The sequence below is a fragment of the Centruroides sculpturatus genome, unplaced genomic scaffold (assembly GCF_000671375.1).
Source record: "Centruroides sculpturatus isolate CEXI.00-Female unplaced genomic scaffold, Cexi_2.0 scaffold603, whole genome shotgun sequence".
Classification (NCBI taxonomy): Eukaryota; Metazoa; Arthropoda; class Arachnida; order Scorpiones; family Buthidae; genus Centruroides; species Centruroides sculpturatus.
The window spans coordinates 22,104-44,258 of record NW_019384857.1 but is presented as its reverse complement, the minus strand read 5'-3'; the positions used below and the strand labels follow the sequence as shown (position 1 = coordinate 44,258).

Genomic DNA, 22,155 nt, shown 5'->3' with positions numbered 1-22,155 from the left:
ATAACTGGAGATTTAAATGCTCGTATTGCACAGTCCATGGATTTGATATATAAAGGTCCGAACGTAAAAATTCAAAACATTCGTAAATCCAAAGATGTTAAACAGAATAAAATGGGTCATGATCTTCTAAAATTAACGACTCAAGCTCAACTATATATTCTTAATGGTAGAATTGAAAAGGACTATCCTTCTGAATTTACTTGCGTAGCCACTTCGGGAAGCTCTACAATAGATTTGTTTATATGTTCAGAATTTTTAGTAGATTTATGCTCGGAAATTCAAGTATTAAATTGTGATTTATCGGACCATTTTCCTGTTAGTTCTTACTTTGGATTGAAAGAATCGTGTCATATTGATTATGTTATACCGAAGTATCAGATAACTGTCTACCAATATCAACGATTCCAAGAACAAATCAGTGATAGAATGAGTTGCTTATTGGATGAGAGATTAACTGAAGAGATCGAAAAATATACTAAGTTTGTAAATATAATAAAAGATTATGTTAAAACACGAAAGAACAGAAATTCGAAATTACTAGGACCAAAAAACCCATGGTATGATTTGGATTGTATGAATTTAAGAATGAAAAAAACTAAAGCATTACACCAGTTTAGAAAATTATCTACATCAACGGCATTCAGACAATATCGTCAAGCCAAAAATTCGTATTTCAATTTATTAAAAGCAAAGAAATCAAATTATTATAAAAAAATTCAACAAAAAATCTTAGAAAATAAAACTAATGAACTTTTATGGACCACGATTAAGAAATTACGATGTTCGAACTATGATCAGTCAATTCAAATAGATTTTCCTAAATGGGCTAGCTTTTTTAACAGATTTACAGAAATTACAGTTTCTCCTATGCCTGATATAAAAATTTCCTATAACGAAATTTTAGATATCCCAATATCTTCTGAAGAACTGGATTTATCAATTCGGAATTTAAAAACGAATAAAGCTCCTGGAATGGATTTAATTACCACTAAATTTATTAAACTTCTTCCGCCAGCGGGTAGGCAAGTTCTTCTTGATCTCTACAACCATTTTTATAATGATTCCATTTACCCAAAATCTTGGAAATTAGCGAAAATTCTTATGATTTATAAAAAGGGAAACCGATCAGAACCTAACAATTACCGCCCTATTGCTTTATTATCTGTAATTAGGAAGTGTTTTACCGCAATACTCACTACTCGTTTTCAAAACTGGATCTCTGAGCAGGATTTAAATTCGAAATTCCAATATGCATTCTCCAAATCAAAAGGTACTGAGTTGTCAATATTCCTATTGACTTTAATTATTCAAATATACCTTCACAAAAAACGTAGAAAAATATTCTCGGCATTCATCGATATATCTAAAGCTTTCGACTCCGTGCATGTTCCTACTTTGATATATAAATTAAAAAAGAAAGGAGCTGGATCTAAATTCTGCAATTCAATTGAAAATTTATTTTTATCATATACAGTTAATATAGTTCATAATAATCACATATTTCCGAATTTAAAAATACATCGTGGAATACTCCAAGGAGAACCTTTATCGCCTCATTTATTTAATTTTTACATAAGAGAGATTGATGATTTATATACAAATGAAAATGAAGGAATTCTTATAAATGGCCGTACTTATCATTATATTTTATATGCAGACGATCTTGTTTTGTTAGCCCCAACTCGGATTATTCTACAACGTAAAATTAATGCACTTAATGATTATTTAAAATCTATTTTTTTATCTATAAATATTGACAAATCAAAAATTCTTATATTTAGAAATAATGTGAAAATATCTAATCAAGAAAAAAAGTTTTATCTAAATAATAAACCGATTGAAGTAGTAAATCAAATAAAATATTTGGGAATATACTTTAACTGGAACGGCCAATTTCAATACCATTTAAATTATCTTACTAGTAAAATTAATCAACTTATAAATAATGTTATTTATTTATCATCTAAGCTAAGGATTTCCAACCTAAAAATTCATTTGAAAATGTTTCATTCATTTATTGCTCCAGTATTTTTTTATGCCAGTCCTGTTTGGGCATTAGACTATTATAAATATTTGGAAAAATTCCATATCATTTTTCTGCGTAAAGTACTTCATATTGAACGCACGGTTCCAGGTTATGCAATTAGATCAGAGACTAATAGATTCCAACTTTTTCCATTTTTTTTGAAACGTTTATTCAAATTTTATCTTCGCATATTAAATACTGATGACGATAATATTAAATTTCTATTTCAATTAATAAGCAACCAAAATGGAAGCCTATCAACTAAAAATGTTTCGTGGTATCAAAAATTCGTTAAAATAATACAATCTTATGGAATTTCTACTTTATTACTCAATTCAACCGAAGACAACTGTAAACACGCATACTCCTTAATGATGAATTCTGCTTTATCTCAATCTGTTATCAAGGATCAAGATTCCATTTTAAATTCGACATATCACTATTGGTATCAAAATATGTTACATTTTCCATCAAGTTCGAATATTATTACAACAAATACTAATTTAAATATTAAGCGCACGCTGATTCAGATACGTCTTAATTACAATTCGTTACTGATTGGCAATGTATATATTGATTTTTCCAAGAAATGCTACTGGTGCAAGTCTGAATTTTTTAATATTTACCATATTCTTATTGAGTGTCCAAAGATTGAAGAAGCGCAATGTAAATTTAAATTAAAAGAAATTTTTGATTTAAGTCAAGAAGAAAATTTCAGAACTAATCTAGAAAAAATTCCGTTATGTAAAATGTATAATATTCATAACTTTTTTGTTCATATTTTAAAAATTTTGAAATATGATGTTGTAAATTGAATGATTAACATGTTATGTTTATCAAAAATTATGTAACCAAATATTTAAAAAAATGTTTAAATAAGTATTAATTATCTTTTTGTACATCTCTAATGCTAACCCCCCTGTAACAAGATTTTTTCTTACTACAATAAAGCATTTGTATATTAAATTATTTCACATCTCAGAACTAATCTAGAAAAAATTCCGTTATGTAAAATGTATAATATTCATAACTTTTTTGTTCATATTTTAAAAATTTTGAAATATGATGTTGTAAATTGAATGATTTAATATGTTATGTTTATCAAAAATTATGTAACCAAATATTTAAAAAATGTTTAAATAAGTATTAATTATCTTTTTGTAAATCTCTAATGCTAACNAAATTCCGTTATGTAAAATGTATAATATTCATAACTTTTTTGTTCATATTTTAAAAATTTTGAAATATGATGTTGTAAATTGAATGATTAACATGTTATGTTTATCAAAAATTATGTAACCAAATATTTAAAAAAATGTTTAAATAAGTATTAATTATCTTTTTGTACATCTCTAATGCTAACCCCCTGTAACAAGATTTTTTTTTTACTACAATAAAGCATTTGTAATATTAACATGTGTTTAAAAACATAAGCACATAATTGGTTATACATAAATGATAAGAGCTTTAAAACAGATTTTGTTATTTAATTTAATAATGGTCACATTATCAACTTTTATTTATAGTTTCATATGATCTTGTTATAATCTTGAGTTGCCTAAAGAAAAACATCTAGAGGCTGTACATACTTTATTGATTTTGTCAGGATGGTGAAAATGCATGCTTTCTTTCCATAAAGCAAATTTTCAGTGTATAATGCATTATTCTATTGTCCAGTCCACAAATCTTGTAAAATAATTATTTTTTCATCAATAATTTTAGAAAGGCAGATATTTATCCAGTTAGCAACATTCCTATTTCTACATAAATTACATTGGAACATTTCAGAACCAGATTTCTCATGAATGGCTGACTTCACAGATAAAAGAAAAAATATGGGTCTTCTTATTTTTTCCCCTCTATCAAATGATATATAGTTTATTAAAATGTAAAACTGATATGAGAGAACCCTCCCTTGTAGGAGACTTCCAATAAACAGTTAAAATACATTAAGTATTTTTATAAGGATTACTAAAAATAAAAATTGAAAAAATTTGACAATAGAATTTAAACTTGCCAAATGGTAATTTGACAATAGTGAATTACAATGCAAACTAAAACTGATGACAAAGCATCCTTCAAATAATGTGTCAAAACGCTGAGATTTACTTTATTTTAACATTTTTATGTTTACATCAATAGTATTAATGATATTTTTAATATTAATAACCGTTAACGCCCAGACCCGAGTTAACTCGGGCATGTTACATAGCGTTACAGAAAATGTGGTCCTTTCGGCCCCCCAATTTTTTTTAATTTTTGGAATGTTTTTAAGTCTCCAAATTTTTTCAAAAATTTTTACCCGCGCAAAAAAATTTTATCGCGATTTTAATCAACCTTTAATGATGCGCGATTAACGCTTAATTGTTTTTTAATGCGATTTTTTAAATCAAATTTAATTAATCGTTCTAAAGTTGTAGTGACCGGATTTGACTTCAGTAAAGTTATTTAAAAATACTTTCTGATGTCAAAAACGACTTCCAATAATTTTTAATTCTTTTAATTAATATATTTTATTATATATAACTTTAATTAAATTGGGGAAGTCGGAAACCGCAATTAAAATTTTAATTTTTTAAAAATATTTAAAAATATACCGCCAGCTAGTATTCACTCTACTTTAAACCCTTGTCCTCCCGAGACATCTATGAGAATGTCCCGGGAAATCCAACACCAGATGTTCTCAAGGTCATCCAGCTGTGTAAACAATGACTCATCAGTGTCAAATTTCGCAGAAAGGCAAGACAAAGGAAGTTAAACTTTGAAGCTTTTTCTTCAAAATTAATGCATTTCTTTCGGTTTTTTTTCAGTTTTAAGTATTTTTTATGTTCAATTAAAAATTCCTTTAAAAACAATGATACGGCAAGTGGTTAAATATTGCTTGTATGTATGCAATTTAGTTATAATGAACAAATAAATGTTTTAATTTGTTTGTATATTACTCTCCATTTTTAGTAAATAAAGTATAGGACTTTTCACAGTTTTTTTTAAATCCACCTTCAGAGTTTAGCATTCTCATTCTTAAATATTGACCAACTAGAAAGAATTCTTGAAATTCTACAACTCATTCAAATTTCAGGAATTCTATTTTTCATATAACTTGATTTAATTTCTTAAAAACATTCAGAAGTGTTTTTAAATTTCATTGCAACACCTCTTATTCTGAACACCCACTTCCATGCTAGCAACAAAGTTTCACATCTTTGATGTGAATAACTTCCCTTTATCAGCTTTTTCCACCATAAACAAATTGTCACCCTTAAACATCCCATATAACTTTTGCTTTACTAATATCTGCAGGATCATCTTCCAACATTGTTAAACTAAGGACTGTATTTTCCTTCTCTTTTGTATGTTCCTTTAACCTCTGCACAATCCTCTTCTTATTGCTCCTACATAACACTCTCATGAAAGTTTGACACTGTGAAGTTCAAAAATTAGAAAAACAAGTATACTTTTTTAGATGTGTTGATTGAAAAAAATGCATATACAAAACATTATAAATGCAATAGTATATGCAAAAGTTTATCTTAAGGAAACATTTAAGCTAATTTACATCCCCCCTTTAGATTCATGTGATCCAAGGCAATACACTAGAGCTAGCTTTAAGACATTAGTGATCATATGATTACTGTCACAGCACAAGAAAAACATGTAAAGGAAAAAATTAAGGTGATTAAAGATTTTGCATTTATTAATGCAGTGTTCTATATGATAAGTTACTAAGATGGTTGAAGAAGTTGAAAAACCCAAACTGAGAATGAAATCTGGAGTATAACAGGTAAATGAGTTTTGACCCACTTAATTAATTAATAAAATAGAAAAAATACCTCTCTTTTGAAAATGACTAAGAAAAGTAGGAAAAAATTGTCATTAGAANCCCAAACTGAGAATGAAATCTGGAGTATAACAGGTAAATGAGTTTTGACCCACTTAATTAATTAATAAAATAGAAAAAATACCTCTCTTTTGAAAATGACTAAGAAAAGTAGGAAAAAATTGTCATTAGAAAAAATAAAATGGTATTTGAGACTCTGAAATAAATAAAAAAAAAAAAAAAAAAAAAAAAAAAAAAAAAAAAAAAAAAAAAAAAAAAAAAAAAAAAAAAAAAAAAAAAAAAAAAAAATAGAAATAAGGAAAAGTATAAGGGTGTATAGCAAATACAGTCAACCCCCTTATAACACGGTAGATATGTTAAGTTTTTTATGAAATTGTTGTTTTAGGTCTCCTAAAACAACAATTGCAATCACAGCCCGACATGTGTGAAGTTTACGGACTATGGCTGTTTGAAAGATTTTTTTCCATAAAATTAATTGATTCCTAGACTAATTCAACTCAACATTTCCAAAACACGTATAATTTTTTGGGAATAATCCATATAAACTATGCTATAAACAAAAAATTGTAGGATTACTTACCGAGTATGCACCGTTCAACGTTGCCATTGCTTAAGCTTGTTTTCGTCGCGGAGCAGTGCACCAAACGGCGGCCGCGATTTCTGATAAGTTATTTTTCTGCGAAAACTTCGTTGAACTTTGGAGACATCATTAATATAAATAATTTTTATGGCTGTTGAATAAGAAATGTTTCTTTCACAATAAATGTATAAAATTAGTACTGTATTAGACTTATGGTACCTAATTTACATACTGTACAGACGATAATAAACTCAACTTATCCGCCTAAACTCTCCGTAGCGTGACGCTGGACGGTGGAAAGTATATATATAATTATAATAAAGTTACAATAAATTAAGTTAATTAATATATAATTATATATACAGTACCTAATTTATATATAATTATATGTACTGTACAGTACCTAATTTATATACAATTTATATATAATACTGTACAGACGATAGTAAACTCAATTTACCCGCCTAAACTCTCTGTAGTGTGGCGCTGGACGGCGGAAAGTAGTTCGGCTGCCCGATGATGTTTTACCGAATTATAGGAGTTTTTTTACCATGTTTGTATGGATACTGTCGCAATTTTTTTGCCATCATATAGGAATCTGAACTATAGGAACCCGTGTTATAGGGGGTCGACTGTACTAGTACTAAAACTCCAGCAACAAGTTGCTCAACTTTTCCGGCAACATTTAAAATTTTGGTGACACCATCTGTTATCATATTTTATTAAACAAACTTGTATTTTTACTTATTATAAAATGGCAAAAAGCTTAATTTTGAGAAAAGGGATGTTTTATAAAAAATTGTAAATTCTAATAACAATGAAGATATGAGACATGACCTCCCTCTACTTCCCCACCCCGTCGACCTTTAACTACCAAAATTTAATAGCATTAATGCCCCCAATACACAAATCTTCCTGCAAAATTTCAGAAATTTTCAACAAAAAGCACAGAAGTTATTTGGCTAAGCCTCAAAGAGGGTGAACAAAATCATGACACACAGAAAACTCACCAGAATTTTTTCACATTTTTCAACATTTCAAGGTCAAGAGTCCAAAAATGTAAAAATCTTGGGTGGGTCATTTTTTGACCAATTGCAATACTTTCTCCTCTTTTATATATAACAGAGCCCTGGAAAGTGAAAAGGAGACACAGGAAGCATATTACAAAGCAGCAACAAAAGGAGAATTGTGCAGATATAAAGGAACATAACAAAGAAAAACAATAGGGAAAGGGAAATGCAGCCTGCAATTTAATAGTGTACAAAATATGATGATGCTGTAAGGGAAAAAAGCAGATAAAGGAAAGTTATTAACATCAAAGATGTTGAAACTTTGTTGCCAGCATGGAATTGAAAGTGGATTGTCCAGAAGAAAATGTGACAATGCAGTGAAATTCAAAAATTCTCTTGAATATTTTTGAGAAACAAACTTCTTACATGACAAACAGAATCACTAAAATTTAAGAGCTGTAGAGTTCCAATAATTCTTTCCAGCAGGTCAATGTTTAAAAATTAGAATGATAAACTTTGAAGATAGGTGCTTTCAGACAATTTTTTATCTAATTTTGAAAGAAATATGAAATTAAGGTGACTCCAGTCAAGCAGGTAGAATCNCTATGTTACTTCAAACATTACATTGAAATATTTGCTAATAAAATTATTTTTGGTTAGAATTGACATAATTTCATGGAAGAAATTAAATTAATTAATTTTGACAGGTCAGTTTATTTCTAATAATTGCAACTGTTCTTATTCTAATAGTCATTTATTGTTTTCCACTTTTTCTTACAATTTAGAAATGTTCAAGAAATAAATCAATTTTATATCAAATTTCAAAATTAAAAATTGAAATGTTTAAAAATTTTCTTCTTACATCAATACAATTGTAAATACAAGGGGTACTGTAAATATACAGTAAACCTTGATAACAGTACAGTCAACTGATTTAATTTCTTATAATTTTAGCTGTATCAGGTAATCTCTAATGTAGATATACCAAAACTTTTTCAAATTGTTTTATTTTTATCTTTCTGCAATTCAGAAAATATCACATGATATGCATGTATTGGGTTGAACCAAAAGTTTGTTCGGGTATGTACATAATTGCTCATCTGTGGCACCTCTGTTGTGCTTATCAAGTTTTAACCTGTTCAGGTTGACATTACGAATATCTGCATATTTATTATGTAAGTTTAATTACAGCTATTTTTTAAAATTTTGTTAACTTTTAAGAAAAAAAAACATTAAAATGGAAGATAAGAAGGTGCATTTTCGACATCTACTGCTCTATTATTTCTGAAAATAAAAAAGTGCAACAAAAACTCAAAAAAAAAATATGTGCTGTATATGGGAAGAATGCAGTTACTGATTGAACATGCCAGAAATGGTTTTCAAAATTCAGGGAGGGAGATTTTTCTCTCGAAGATGCACCTCGGTCAGGACGACCTTCAACCATAGAAGATGAGTCCATAATGGCTTTAATTCAAAACGATTGGCATAAAACAACACGAGAGATAGCCGACATCTTAAAAATATCCCAAACATCTGTTGTCAGACATTTGGCTAGCCTTGGATACACTTCCCATTATGATGTTTGGGTTCCCCATAAGTTAAGTGAATGAAACCTTATTGAGTGTGTTTCTGTATGTGATTCACTCTTAAAACGCAATGAAGATGATCCCTTTTTAAAGCGATTAATAGCAGGTGATGAAAAATTTACAACAATATTCAACGCAAGAGATCTTGAAGTAAGCCAGGTGATCCTCCAGTGCCACAACCTAAGAGCCGCCGCAAACTAGCACTTTGCGAGAGCAAAACGCTAGCAAACATGCGCTAGCACAACCGATGATGTCGAAGGCTCCGCCCCTTTCTTCTTGCCCGCGTGGTTTTTCCTTCGCTAGCGCAACGATGCGAGAGTACGCTCGCTGTTCACAGAATTCAACAACTAGAGCATTTACGCTAGCAACAGAGAGCGGGAAAGATGGATGACTACATAAACATGTCACATATCGAAAAAGAAATAATAGAATTTTATCGATGTACGTAAATTACATGATTAATACATTTAGTATTGAAAAGAAAATAGTATAACCGTTGTATGTAAATAGTAATATACAGTATAAATAGTTTTTGGCTAGTTAAGCCTAGTAAGGCTTAACTAGTAAACATGTTTTTTCCATGCTGTTTCAAAGTTCGAAACGAAAACTGACTGATTACAAGTGTAGGTTATAATAAAATCTTGTTCTATAGCCAATCTACATCTGTGGAATCCACAGAATCCACGTCATGTGGACTACGTTACGCGAGCAAACGTTGTGTAGTTTGCGGCTGCTTCGTGCCCGCGTAGCTTACCTAGAAAAATGGCTCATAGCATCATGGGAAAAAAGGCGGGGCTTAAGAGCGCGAGTGAGCGTACGCTAGCTCCCACATCCTGTAGTTTGCGGCAGCTCTAAAGCTGGTTTGCATCCCAGAAAAGTAATGGTTTCAGTTTGGTGGGACTGGAAAGGGGTTCTTTATTACGAGCTTTACCCAACAACCAAACAATTAATTCCAATAAATATTGTCTCCAACTGGATGAACTATAGGCTGCAGTGCATCAAAAATGTCCAGAACTTGCAAATTGGGAATGGTATTCCATCATGATAATGCAAGACAGCACATATCGTTAAACATGCACCAAAAACTTCTAGACTAACTGGGATGTTTTGAGTCATCCTGCATATTCTCCAGATATTGCTCCCTCAGACTATCATCTTTTTCATTCAATGCAGAATAATTTAAATGGCATAGAATTTCAATCTCTAGAAGGTATCAAAAATCACATTGATAATTTCTTCAATCAGAAACCCACCCAATTCTACACAGACAGAATTATGAAACTACCCGTCAGGTGGCATAAGGTTATTGAACAGAAGGGTAAATACATTATGGATTAAACGTTTTTATTTATTTCAAAATAGTATATTTTATTTCTTTCTAAAAACTGAATGAACTTTCAACCAATATATTATGAAATATTTTGAGAGTAATGAAGTAAATGTTATTCATAAAGATATTTTTGAATTTCAGAATTATTCTAAAGCAGCAAAATGTATTTTATAATTAAATATGAATTATCATAAAATATTTTTTATCTAAAAAATTTTATTTTATCCATGTCACAATTACATTTAATCATTTAATTAATAATGAGTACTGAAATTTTTTAAATAGCATGCTGTTGAAGTGCTCATAAAAAAATATATAATTTTTATTTATATTATTATATACATATATGATAAAAATCACTAGTTCAAATTATTTAGCAATACTATGTTTATGATAAACAGATTAAATATTATTTAAATTAATAGCACAATAGAAGATATAGAAACAAGTAATATTACATCAATCTGAGACTGATAATTTTCTAAGAAACTTAGCTAATTCCATAATAAAAGGATAGTCAGTACATGAATATATTGTAAAAATAGATTTGGGTCATAATCCCAAAAGACATAAACCGAAATGCCATAGCACCAAATGTTGAAATTCTGAAATATCAAATCACAAAAATGCCTAAAATCTCAATTCCAAATGAAAAATTTGTAGTCTGTATATGAGTGTATGCAGATGGATTTTTGCATACCCAAAACAACATAAAAGCTTAAAACAGAAGATGGAAAAATTTAGTAGAAAATGCTCACTTTGGTGTATATCGAATCATTGAAGAATTTCAAAAAATACATTGCCACATAGAAAATGAATATAAGTGTATTCATGCCCTAAAAGAAAAAAAAGCAGAAAAAAAAATCACAAAATAAGACTTCAAAATATAGTATAATGATTGTGAAAGTTGACCAGCTCTTATGGACTACCTCCACACGATTGCCCATAATCTTTCCACATAATATACTTTTTCATATGTTATTTTTATTTCCTTCCTCACTATTTAAAATTTTAAACATTGATTTTTATAATTCATAATTCTATATACTTGATTTATATACTATGTATTAATGTAATAATACTCAATATGTGTGTATTATGCACAGTGCATACATATTGACTATTACTGTTATTAAATATTTTACTGTATAAAAGAAGATAAAAAAATGTTCTCTCATGTGTTTGTTCCTCAAATAAATTTCATTTCAAAATGTAAATAAATGTCTTTTAAAGATTTATTATTATTGTGAGAGACTGGATGAGATGAAAATTTTATTTAACTGCAACCAAATATATCAAATTTGTTAAGAACAACACTTAAATTTCACATATTCTATAAGAAAATTTTCCCAACAACAACAACAACAAAAAATAAATAAATAAAATAAAATAAACTGAAAGAATGTGATTGCATCTTTCCCCAGATCTACTTCCTTTCCCAAGATGACACATCTTCCGAATGTATGTGTCACCAGGAATTTTCATCCAAAATTCACCTATTGATCAAAAAACTTAACATTACAAAAAAAAGGCATTGAAATTAAGAGGAAAGACCCCGAAGATAAAAAGACGAACATCGAAATTGATGGGAGAGTTCGCCTATCCCTATCCTTGTGTAAGTGTATTCCAGTTGTCTCCACTGCCGATCCCTTCAACCACCACCGCAAACCATAGCTGTGTTTACCTACTGGACATTCGACTATAAACTGTCCCATCCAGGAACATTACCCAATCTAGCAGGAACCTCTTCACCCCTTCATCAAGACGATCCACAGCATCAATCAACATACCAATCAAAGTACAGCAGAGCATCGATTATCCGACCCCCGATTAACCATCACATCGGTTAACTGACCGTTCTAGTTGGCAAATTTCAAATGTCCGCTAGTGATGTGGCATTACAATATTTGGCTATATCTTGGCTACTTAAATATTATTTTTGTTAAATATTTGTGTGTTTTAGCTGGCATCAACGGCTCGACCATTGAAGGGAGGCCAATATTTAAACAAAACTTAATTTTCTAATTATGAGTGGTTGTTTGTTTCGTGAGCAATAAAATAATTTTAAAATAATTTTTAACAATACAATAGCAACGATTATTATTTAAAAAAAAAAAAATTTGTTAGGCTAAACATTGATGAAAATTCAACGCAAAGTTGGTTAATAGCGATATACTAATAAACTAATTACATGGGATATACTAATATCCTAATATACTATACTATTTTTATTTCCTTCTTTTCGGTTATCCGATTTTTCAGTTATCCGACCAACCTGAGTCCCCAATTGAGTCGGATAATCGATGCTCTACTGTATTTAACCTCACATGTAATAATATAAACTCTCGCTCTTGGTTAGGAACCCATAAACTTCAATACTTAATGTTATGCTGTATAGCTTTATCCTATTTAAGTTATCCTATGTGTATGTGTAAATAATTTAATATTATACAAAAAATAAACAGTTATTTTTTAATTCAGTAGTAGTGTGCACTTCTATCGGCCACATTATCTCTCAGAATGTCAAACTCTCAAATCTGACCACTAGTGCGTGAACGAACGAATCGTCATTGCCGATCCTGACATAGGCATCACTGGTCTGATGCCGACCCTTTGTTCACATTAATATTTTTCCTAGGATTATATTTTTTAGATTTTAATCTTTCAGAATTTCAACATTTGGGATTGCGTCTTTTAGGATTATGATTGGCACCATATAAAAATTTAAATTTATTATTAACGCCCAATGACGAGATAACTCGTCAAGGTTACATAGCGTTACGTGAAATTCAGTAGTTAAGGCCACTTTTGACAAACTTTTTTTTTTCAATTTTTGGAATGTTTTTTAGGTCCCCAAATTTTTTCAAAATTTTGTCCACGCGAAAAAATTTTATCGCGATTTTAATGAGCCTTGGATAAGGCTCGATTAAAGCTTAATTGTTTTTTAATGGGAGTTTTTTTATCAAATTTAATTCATGGTTCCTAAGTTGTAGCGCACGGATTTTCCTTCGGTAAAGTTATTTAAAGCTAGTTTCTGATGTCAAAAACGACCTCTGATAGTTTTTTAATTTTTTTAATTAATCGATTTTTTATATATTAATTTAATTAATTTGGGGGGTCGGAAATCACAATTAAAATCTTAATTTTTTAAAAATATTTAAAAATATACGTGTCGCTCATATTCACCCTACTTTAAACCCTTGTCCTCCCGATACGTATGAGAATGTCCCGGGAAATCTGCCTCCAAAGTCATCCAGCTGTGTAAACAATGATTCATTGGTGTTAAATTTCACAGAATGGCGAGACAAAGGAAAATAAAATTTGAAGAACCTTTTTCTTCAAAATTAACGCATTTCTTTCGTTTTTTTTCAGTTTTAAGTATTTTTTATGTATTTTTTATGCTTAATTACATCATAATTAATTACAGGTGATCGTTAAGGGGTTAATAAATACACAGTAATAAATTTGATTTAATAATACTTAAATGAATTTTTTGTTTATACAATCAGAATATTTGTTTTTTAAGAAATCAAACTTATCGTGAAAAGTTTAGTATTATGTGATAATATGCCAGTAAGTAGTTGATAGGTGCATTTATATTTATGAAACAGTTTGTGAAGAATGGATTATTCAATCACTGCTTGAAATTTTTCAATGCCAAAAAGTTGATGTTTTTGTAATCTATACACATGTGGTGTATTATATTTTAAATGATTTAACAAAAAAGGTATTGTAATGAATTGGCTGTTGACTTTGTTCAACAGTACATTCTTGAGCTACTTCGTTAGTTATCCCACTCAAGAAAAGTTCACCCATCATTTAACTCCTTGGTGAAATGGAGAGTTGAACTCTCTGAGATCTTTAACTCTGAAGTTATTTAATTGAGTTAAGAGTACTGATGAGTGGAAAGTCTATCATAAAACTGTCATCCAGTATAAGAAAGCACTTAGAAGGGCAAAAGGATTTTCATAGAGGAACTTCTGCTTGAACATTTCTAATGTTTCTAAAAGTTTCATGAAGATTTTAGAACTGTTCTAAATTGGGTTCCTTGATACTTCCTAGTGGTAAGGCTTCAACCTCTTCTTAAGAAACTATTCTCTTTTTACTTCAGGCTTATTTCCCAAGTCAGAAATTAATAATTCAAGCCTTTATTTAAGTTTTTAAGGCTCTCATCCAGATCCCAAATACAAAATCCTAGATATTAGCTAGATTGGTGGTTTTCACTGCTAAGATCAAATGGGCCAATAAATCATTTGATCCATTTAAGTCAGCTGCAACTGATGGTACACTCCAGCTCACCTACAATATGGAGCTGATATTTTAGCTCCCATTTTTCTGTCATATTTATCATGCCTGTATGGTATTAAGATATAAATGTGATCTGCCTAGCAGAGTGTTACCACCCATCTGGTTTTCATCTGGACAGTCCGGGGATTGACTCACTGTCCGGGTGAACTATTAATTTTGTTGGAGAATTTCGTAGAAATTGTGAAATTACGATGAAACAAAGTTCTTGCAAATATTTTTACAAATTTACACTATTTTAACAGCGAAAGAACTCACACTCACTGAAACTCATCTGCAATTCTGCCATGTTAGTCTGTTTACGCCGACGTGTGGCATGCAACCTGTTAANTTTCCAAAACACGTATAATTTTTTGGGAATAATCCATATAAACTATGCTATAAACAAAAAATTGTAGGATTACTTACCGAGTGTGCACCGTTCAACTACGCCATTGCTTAAGCTTGTTTTCGTCGTGGAGCTTGTCATCAAATGGCGCTCGTGTGCTTCCTGGTAAATTATTTTTTTTTTGCAAAAAATTCGCCGAACTTTGGAGACATTGTTAATATAAATATAATTTTTTATGGACGTTAAATAATAAATGGTTTTTAGTAGGTCTGCTGCTTGTTTAAACTCAATGGTTTGTGCAATATCTGCTATTGGTCTAGATTCAACCAATCCTGTTGCGACACGAATCGACGATGGCATTTTACCAAATTATACGAGTTTTTTTTAGCATGTTTGTACGAATACTGTTGCAATTTTTTCACCGTGATATAGGAATCCAAACTATAGGAACTCGTGTTATAGGGGGGGTCAACTATACTCTGTGTGATATATTATATATTTTTGAACTTAAAAAAACCAACTACAGATTTAATTAATATAATGTATAGCATGGCAGATAAAAATAACACTAAACAAAGAAAAAACAATTTACATAAATAAAAAGCAAAATAGCAACAATTTCAAGAAAATTTAGAAAGTGAATAAAAATTATTAACAACATTTGAAAATTTTTATCATTTTCAGTACATACTAAATTATAATCAGTAGAGAACAAACAAAATATGAAAAAATATTTAAAGTATATTTGCAAACAAAAACTGCAAAATCAAAATGTACTTTATATAAATGTTTCAACTAAGACTGAATTGTAAATCATGATACAAAGTATTAATTTATTTATTTCCATTGATAGCCAAATACTTATTTAATATATATTTTGAGAACTCCAATGATTCCCTTTGTTAATAATACTTGCAATAAGCGTTACAGTATCAATGCACAAATGTTCTGATTACTGTCCTGTGGAGGAAGAATAATGGAATATGCATTCCATTATTCTTCCTCCAACTAAAAAGCATACCTAATGTTTTTTTTCTGGATTTGAAAACTATTGGAAATGACACCTCAGATATGCTTGATGGATTACAAATTTAGAAATATGAATGACTAAGTTATATCGAGTAATATCAACATTAGAAATATTGTTGATCTATGCATGTTATATGGGAATGTATACTAATTTCTTTAAAAATGATATATCAAAATGTTAAAAAGGAAAAGATATACAACGAACTTTGAATTTCCTCTATGTATCAGTTCCAACAGTTTTCAACATTTCTTGGAACCAAATATAAATATGGAAATATAACTTATAGAATCCTACATCATATGACAGTGATGAAAACAGTATAACAAACTGAATATGTGTTGTGATTCATTTTTTGAAAGATCAGTTCTGCTGTTCTAAGTGCATTATAATTAGCAAAACTTCTTCACTAGCATATTTAAGGCCTTGCATCAGTTATTATATAAACTACAGAACTGTCTGTGGAATAAATTTGTCCTTGTCACTAATCTAAAAAGATAAGCTACACTTATTGCATGAGTTTCTTTGACTCATCAGATAGCTATCAACTATTTAGTCAAAAAATTCTTATTACCAAGAGCAACAAAGAAGCAAAAGATGATTAAGCAAAAGAGTGGGACAAATTAGAGTACAGCTGTCCCTTGATAATCCAACAGGTATGGGACCAAAGGGGTGTCAGATTACCAAAAGTGATTACATATTTGGTATTGTTTTGCTAGCAGTAGCCTACAATATTCCCTACTCCAACTGTTCGAACAGAACTGCTCACAAAAAACACACGAAATGTGTGTCATCGTGTAAGAATTGGGTGGGGAGATTCACATCACGACATGCTTCTGTGCAAGCAGACATGTAATGGGGACGAGTACCTTGACAGGAGGTGTGTCGGACTACTGAGCATGTCAGATTACAAAACGTCAGACTATCAAGGGAGAGCTGTATATACAATATATATATATATATATATATATTGTGGATTCTATCTACAATACTTTGTACAGTCAAACCTGTCTATAACAGAACTCAAGGGACCAAACAACTCTTCCATAGTAGACAGGTTTCCACTATATACAGGTTACCTCCTATAGGTATCCCTTGATTAATGCAATTAATAAATTTTTTGATGTGTACCACATATATCAAAATTGCATTAATCAAATATAGTGGTACCTTGGTCCTCAACTGAACAATCACACCCACTAGAACAAATTTTCAGTTAATAACAAATATTTTTATTTTAACTTCAATTTTTTCATTCATCCATAAAAAGTTCTCTAAGATAAAAATGAGTAACCAATTTAAAATAAAATAAAATGCCTACCTTCATCTGACAAAATTATACTCAATTCATTTTTTTCATAAGCAAAAACAACATGTTTTACAACCATTTCAAGTGGCTGTAATGTTTCAACGATACGTGCCTTGACACACTAAAATTTGTTACAAATTCATGAGTTGCTCTTTGTCAATCTTTAACAATTTCTTGTAGCTTGTGGTCTTATATCAGCTTCTAGGCTATATTGGCGCATGGTAAAGTGTGATGTATTTGTCATGTAACAGTAGTTGTGTATGTTTATGACGGCCATTACATGTGGACTAATCGGGAGGTCTTTTAAGGGTAATTGGCCTCTATTCGGGTGTTTCAGATTTGGAGAAAACCCAGAAAGTGGCCAGCCCATCCGAACCCACCATCGAACTCCCAGTGTTCAGGGAACAGAACCACTTGGCCAACCAGTGGTTCTATTGGGCCTTGACAATTTCTTCCCACAATTTCTCTTCAACAACTTTTGGGGGCCCATCCTTTAGTTCAAAATTTCCTGAACAAAACTTCTAAAACCACGTTTGACACATTTGAAGTGAAGAAGCATACAGGATGAGTATTTTTTACTGTTTATATAGTGTGATATCCTTTATGAAACTTATAAAACATGCATAATATGCTCAATGCGCATTTTATCTGCAGACATTTTGACTTGATTTTATTCAAACAAAATGTGATGTAAAAAGTTTAAAATAAGCTTCAAAACAAAGAATGCAATCTCACATCAGAAATAATGTGTTAAATTTTATAATTTATAATTACATGTTAAGTAAAAAACAGCTGTTAATAAAAATATGCAAAAACTTTCTGTTCAAATTCCAATAAAAATTAATGTAATACAATAGTCATATTTTGCTATTCTGTATTGTATGTGTGTATTTTTTTTACTTTTTTTGTGATTTATACATGCTAGGCTTGTAAACTTTTTCTTAAATTCATGTTAAATTGGATTAAGATACCAATTTTTCTGTTATACCACCCAATGTTTCTTTCTATTTCTGTGTTGGATTATTGTTGGAAACAGGTTAATTTATATTACTTTTTGCAAAATATTCAAGAGACCAAAGAAAATTTTCTGTTAATGACAGGGTTTCACAATATACAGGTTCCATTATAGATGTGTTTGACTGTATAAGTACTTTAAAATCTGTATATTAATTGAAAGAGGGTTTCAGTTTGAATAAATGGCCTGAGACTAAAAATATATTTTAAGTATCAAATTAAAGCTGTTGTCCTGTAGATGATGCCACTGAAGAGAAACTTGAGAAAAGTGCAATGGTTCTGGTATGGTAGAGTGGCAAGTGTACAATGTTAATTAAGTCTGTGGGATAAGCATGTTGAGTGCTCACATGCCACGTAGCGATTTACTTCTTTTTTTTAACTGTTCCTGCTATTTTTTCTAATATTTGACTTTTTGCATTATTATTTAACATTATTAATTTAAATAAAATAAAATTAAGTATCAAATTTATTTTTTCATACATTTAACATGGTTTATTTGCCAAACATTGTTGACCATTATAAACAAGTTAATGAGAAGGAACTTTATCTTGAATAAACTTGCAATTTAAGAAATGCAAAGAAGAAACTAGTTGAAGTGCCTGATGTTGCTTGGGCTTTTGAGGGGTTGGAATTAGTGCGGTTGGGTTGGGAGAAAGTGATAGAAACAATGGTCTTAGTAACTAAGATGTAAATTTACTAACCTGAGTATTTACAATAATGAAACTAAAAAAAAAAAAAAAAACAGAAAAACTTCTCAGGATAAAGTTAACAGGAGGTTTTATGAGTGTTTGGAGGTGGAGAACTGTTTGAATGGTACAGAACTTTTTACCTAACATACATACATACATAACAAGTTGAGAGAGGTGAGTTTCAGGGCTGGTTGGACTTCCATCACATATTAAAGATTGGTGCTGTAGTTATGCTTATCAGGAACCTCAACCCCAAAAAAGGGTTGGTTAATGGAAACCCCAAAAAGGGTTGGTTAATTAGTTATATGTGGTACACTTAACAACACAATTAATGTTGAGATCCTAACAGATAAACACTGCAGAACAATTCATATGCTTCCTTAAATACCATTAACTCCAAGTGATAGCACTTTTCCTTTTACAATTAAACAATTTCAATTTCCAATCATCCAGGCATTTGCCATGACAATGAACAAAACTCAATGACCGATGCTATGCTCAGTAAAGTTTTCAGTCATGATATGTTTTATGTGGCCTTTTCCCAATCAAAATAGGCAAATAGTTCCATACCATTCAACATATCTGCACCAAATTTGGCATAAATATTCTTTAACACCCTATAAAAATCCAGCAATGAGTTGTTTAACTTTCCTGGCAACATTTGGTGATGACATCTGTTATGATATTTTGTTTAAAAAACTATATTTTTAACTATTACAAAATGACAAATAGCTTAATTTTGAGGATAGGGATGGGTTTTATAAAAAATTGTAAATGCTAATAATGAGTAAAATTGTCATTAAATCAGACCCTATTGGAGATACACATGACCCATCTATCTCCCCACCCCTTGATCTTTACTCACCAAAATTTAATAGCATCAATCCCCTAATAAACAAACCTCTCTGCAGAATTTCAAAACTTTTGATAAAAAGCACAGTTATTAAGCTTTAAAGAGGGTAAACAAAATTGTGCCCCATAAACATACACTAACATCCATACATACAGAAATTACAAATTTTTTTTGTATTTCTCAACATTTCAAGATTCAGAGTCTAAAAATGTAAAAATCTGGGAGGGGTCATTTTTCACTAATTGCCATACTTTCTCTCTCTTATATGTAACAGCTGGAAAAGTAAAAATACTGTGGGATCTCAATCTCACAATCCCCAAAGCCTGTTAACTTTACCCCTAGCAATTTTTTGTGTTTTGGAGTTTCATTATTGTAAATATTCAGGTCAATAAATGTACATTTTAGTTACCAAGGTCATTGTTTTTATCAGTCTCTCAATCCAACTTCACCAATCCCCATCCCCTCCAAAGTCCAAGTAAATTCATGAAGCTAGTAATTAATAATTTCACATTATAAAGAGTGACTTAACTCAGACAATAAAAAACTGTAGCTTTTTAAATCAAAATCAATTCTCAAAACTTATAATCATTACACAATATTCTATGATCTAATCTTTATCCTAATATAGATGGAATATTTTAAAGAAACTTCCTTTAAATATTTTTTAAAAAATTTATCCACATCAGAATCAGAACTAGTTAGCCATCTTGATTCTTTGCAAATCTAGAAAATAAATTTTAACCAACCAAAATTGGCAGTTAATTTACTTGACAGTTTTTCCCAAAGATTTACACTTGTACAACACATCAGAGTAATTATGAAGATTAAAGCAAATTTAACCATTAGATTAAAAATCATGTAACTGGCCCTTAGTAGAAAGAAACCTTAGTAATGAGAACAGATTCATATGTGATATTATTTAGAATAAGAGAACTATTTATAACAGTGAATGATCTTGTTAATTGTTATAACCAGTCCAATTAGTTAATTAGATAGATATATCTGTCACTACTTTTACAGATATGGATACAATCATATGCCAATTATGAGAAAGGTATCTCAAATAGTTCAACACATTCATTAGTGTTTGCATTGTTATTTTTAATTATTTCAATGAACATTTGTACAATTGATTAAAAAGTCATTGGATTCCATTGAGAGCATGCTACAATTTAAATTTTGATTGTAGTTTATTCTATGTTCTTTGTTCTTAATACTTGAAGATAAAATAGGTTAGTTCCAAAAACCATTTCTTGTTCAATAAATTTCTAACTTTTTGATATTATTTAAACATTTCTGAATGTTTGAAGACATGTTATATATCACAGTTATTGTTGTATATAAAAATTATTAAATAAGTGTAAAATTGTTATTATATACAGTAACTTTTATCTTTCATAGTTTCCTATAAAAGTTTTATCTGTAAAATAACAGTTAATACTTATAATCAATTGATTATATACTCAGCAATAAAATATTATACATTAAAAGTTTTAAGTCCACATATTTAAGACAAACTAATTTGCATTCATAGGTAGGACAACAACAACATTTAACATTTAAATATTTTAAAATAATTTTAAAGTATTTTTCCAAGAGAGTAAGTAAATAAATTTCAAAAATTATTTACATGATTTGTATAAATTTTAGAAATTTTTATTTTACTCAAAACATTTGTGTGCATTGTAAGCATATCTAATTATGATATTATTTAACATTAAATCTGGCTCAATTATTTTTTAAAATAATAATCTTAACATTTGGGTACTTAAAGTAAAGTATAAAAATCACATACTTTCCAAAATGCTTGTTCTGCTTCTGTATACATTTTCAAATTATTGTAAGTTCTCCCAACATTTATGTGAGCACCAATGTCATCTGGCTGAACACTAAAATATTTAGAAATTTTCTTATGCTATAAAAGCTTTCTGTTTACTTTTGTATTATTACTACAGGTATACCTCGCCTTACGTCGGTAATTGGTTCCAGGAAAGCGACGTAAGTCAAATTTACTTGTCTCCGAATCTACTTGTCACTAGGCTAAATTATAAATTACCATTCCCGGTTCTGTATTTTATTTATTAATGCATTTTTAATAATATATGGTTAATAAAAATCTATTTTAAGCTTACAAACAAATAAATTTTAGTTTTTAATATAGTACAGAAAAAAGTAATCTAAATTTACGAATGCATGTACTGTAAATACAGTACATACTTGTAAATGTATATATTTTAATATGATTTTATGTGCTTTAAAC

The 22,155-nt window shown here is 29.8% G+C and overlaps 1 protein-coding gene across 1 annotated transcript in view; it reads right to left on the bottom strand.

Annotated features, from left to right (window-relative positions):
- Positions 1–22,155, bottom strand: part of LOC111630601 (transmembrane and TPR repeat-containing protein CG4050-like) — a gene marked incomplete at its 5' end in the record, with an annotated part of 62,578 nt that overhangs the window by 21,612 nt on the left and 18,811 nt on the right. The window contains 3 exons of the mRNA XM_023374721.1: positions 4,969–5,083; positions 5,315–5,447; positions 21,691–21,810. Of these exons, the coding sequence (XP_023230489.1) occupies positions 4,969–5,083; positions 5,315–5,447; positions 21,691–21,810 (368 nt within the window). The remainder of the gene's footprint in view (positions 1–4,968; positions 5,084–5,314; positions 5,448–21,690; positions 21,811–22,155) is intronic.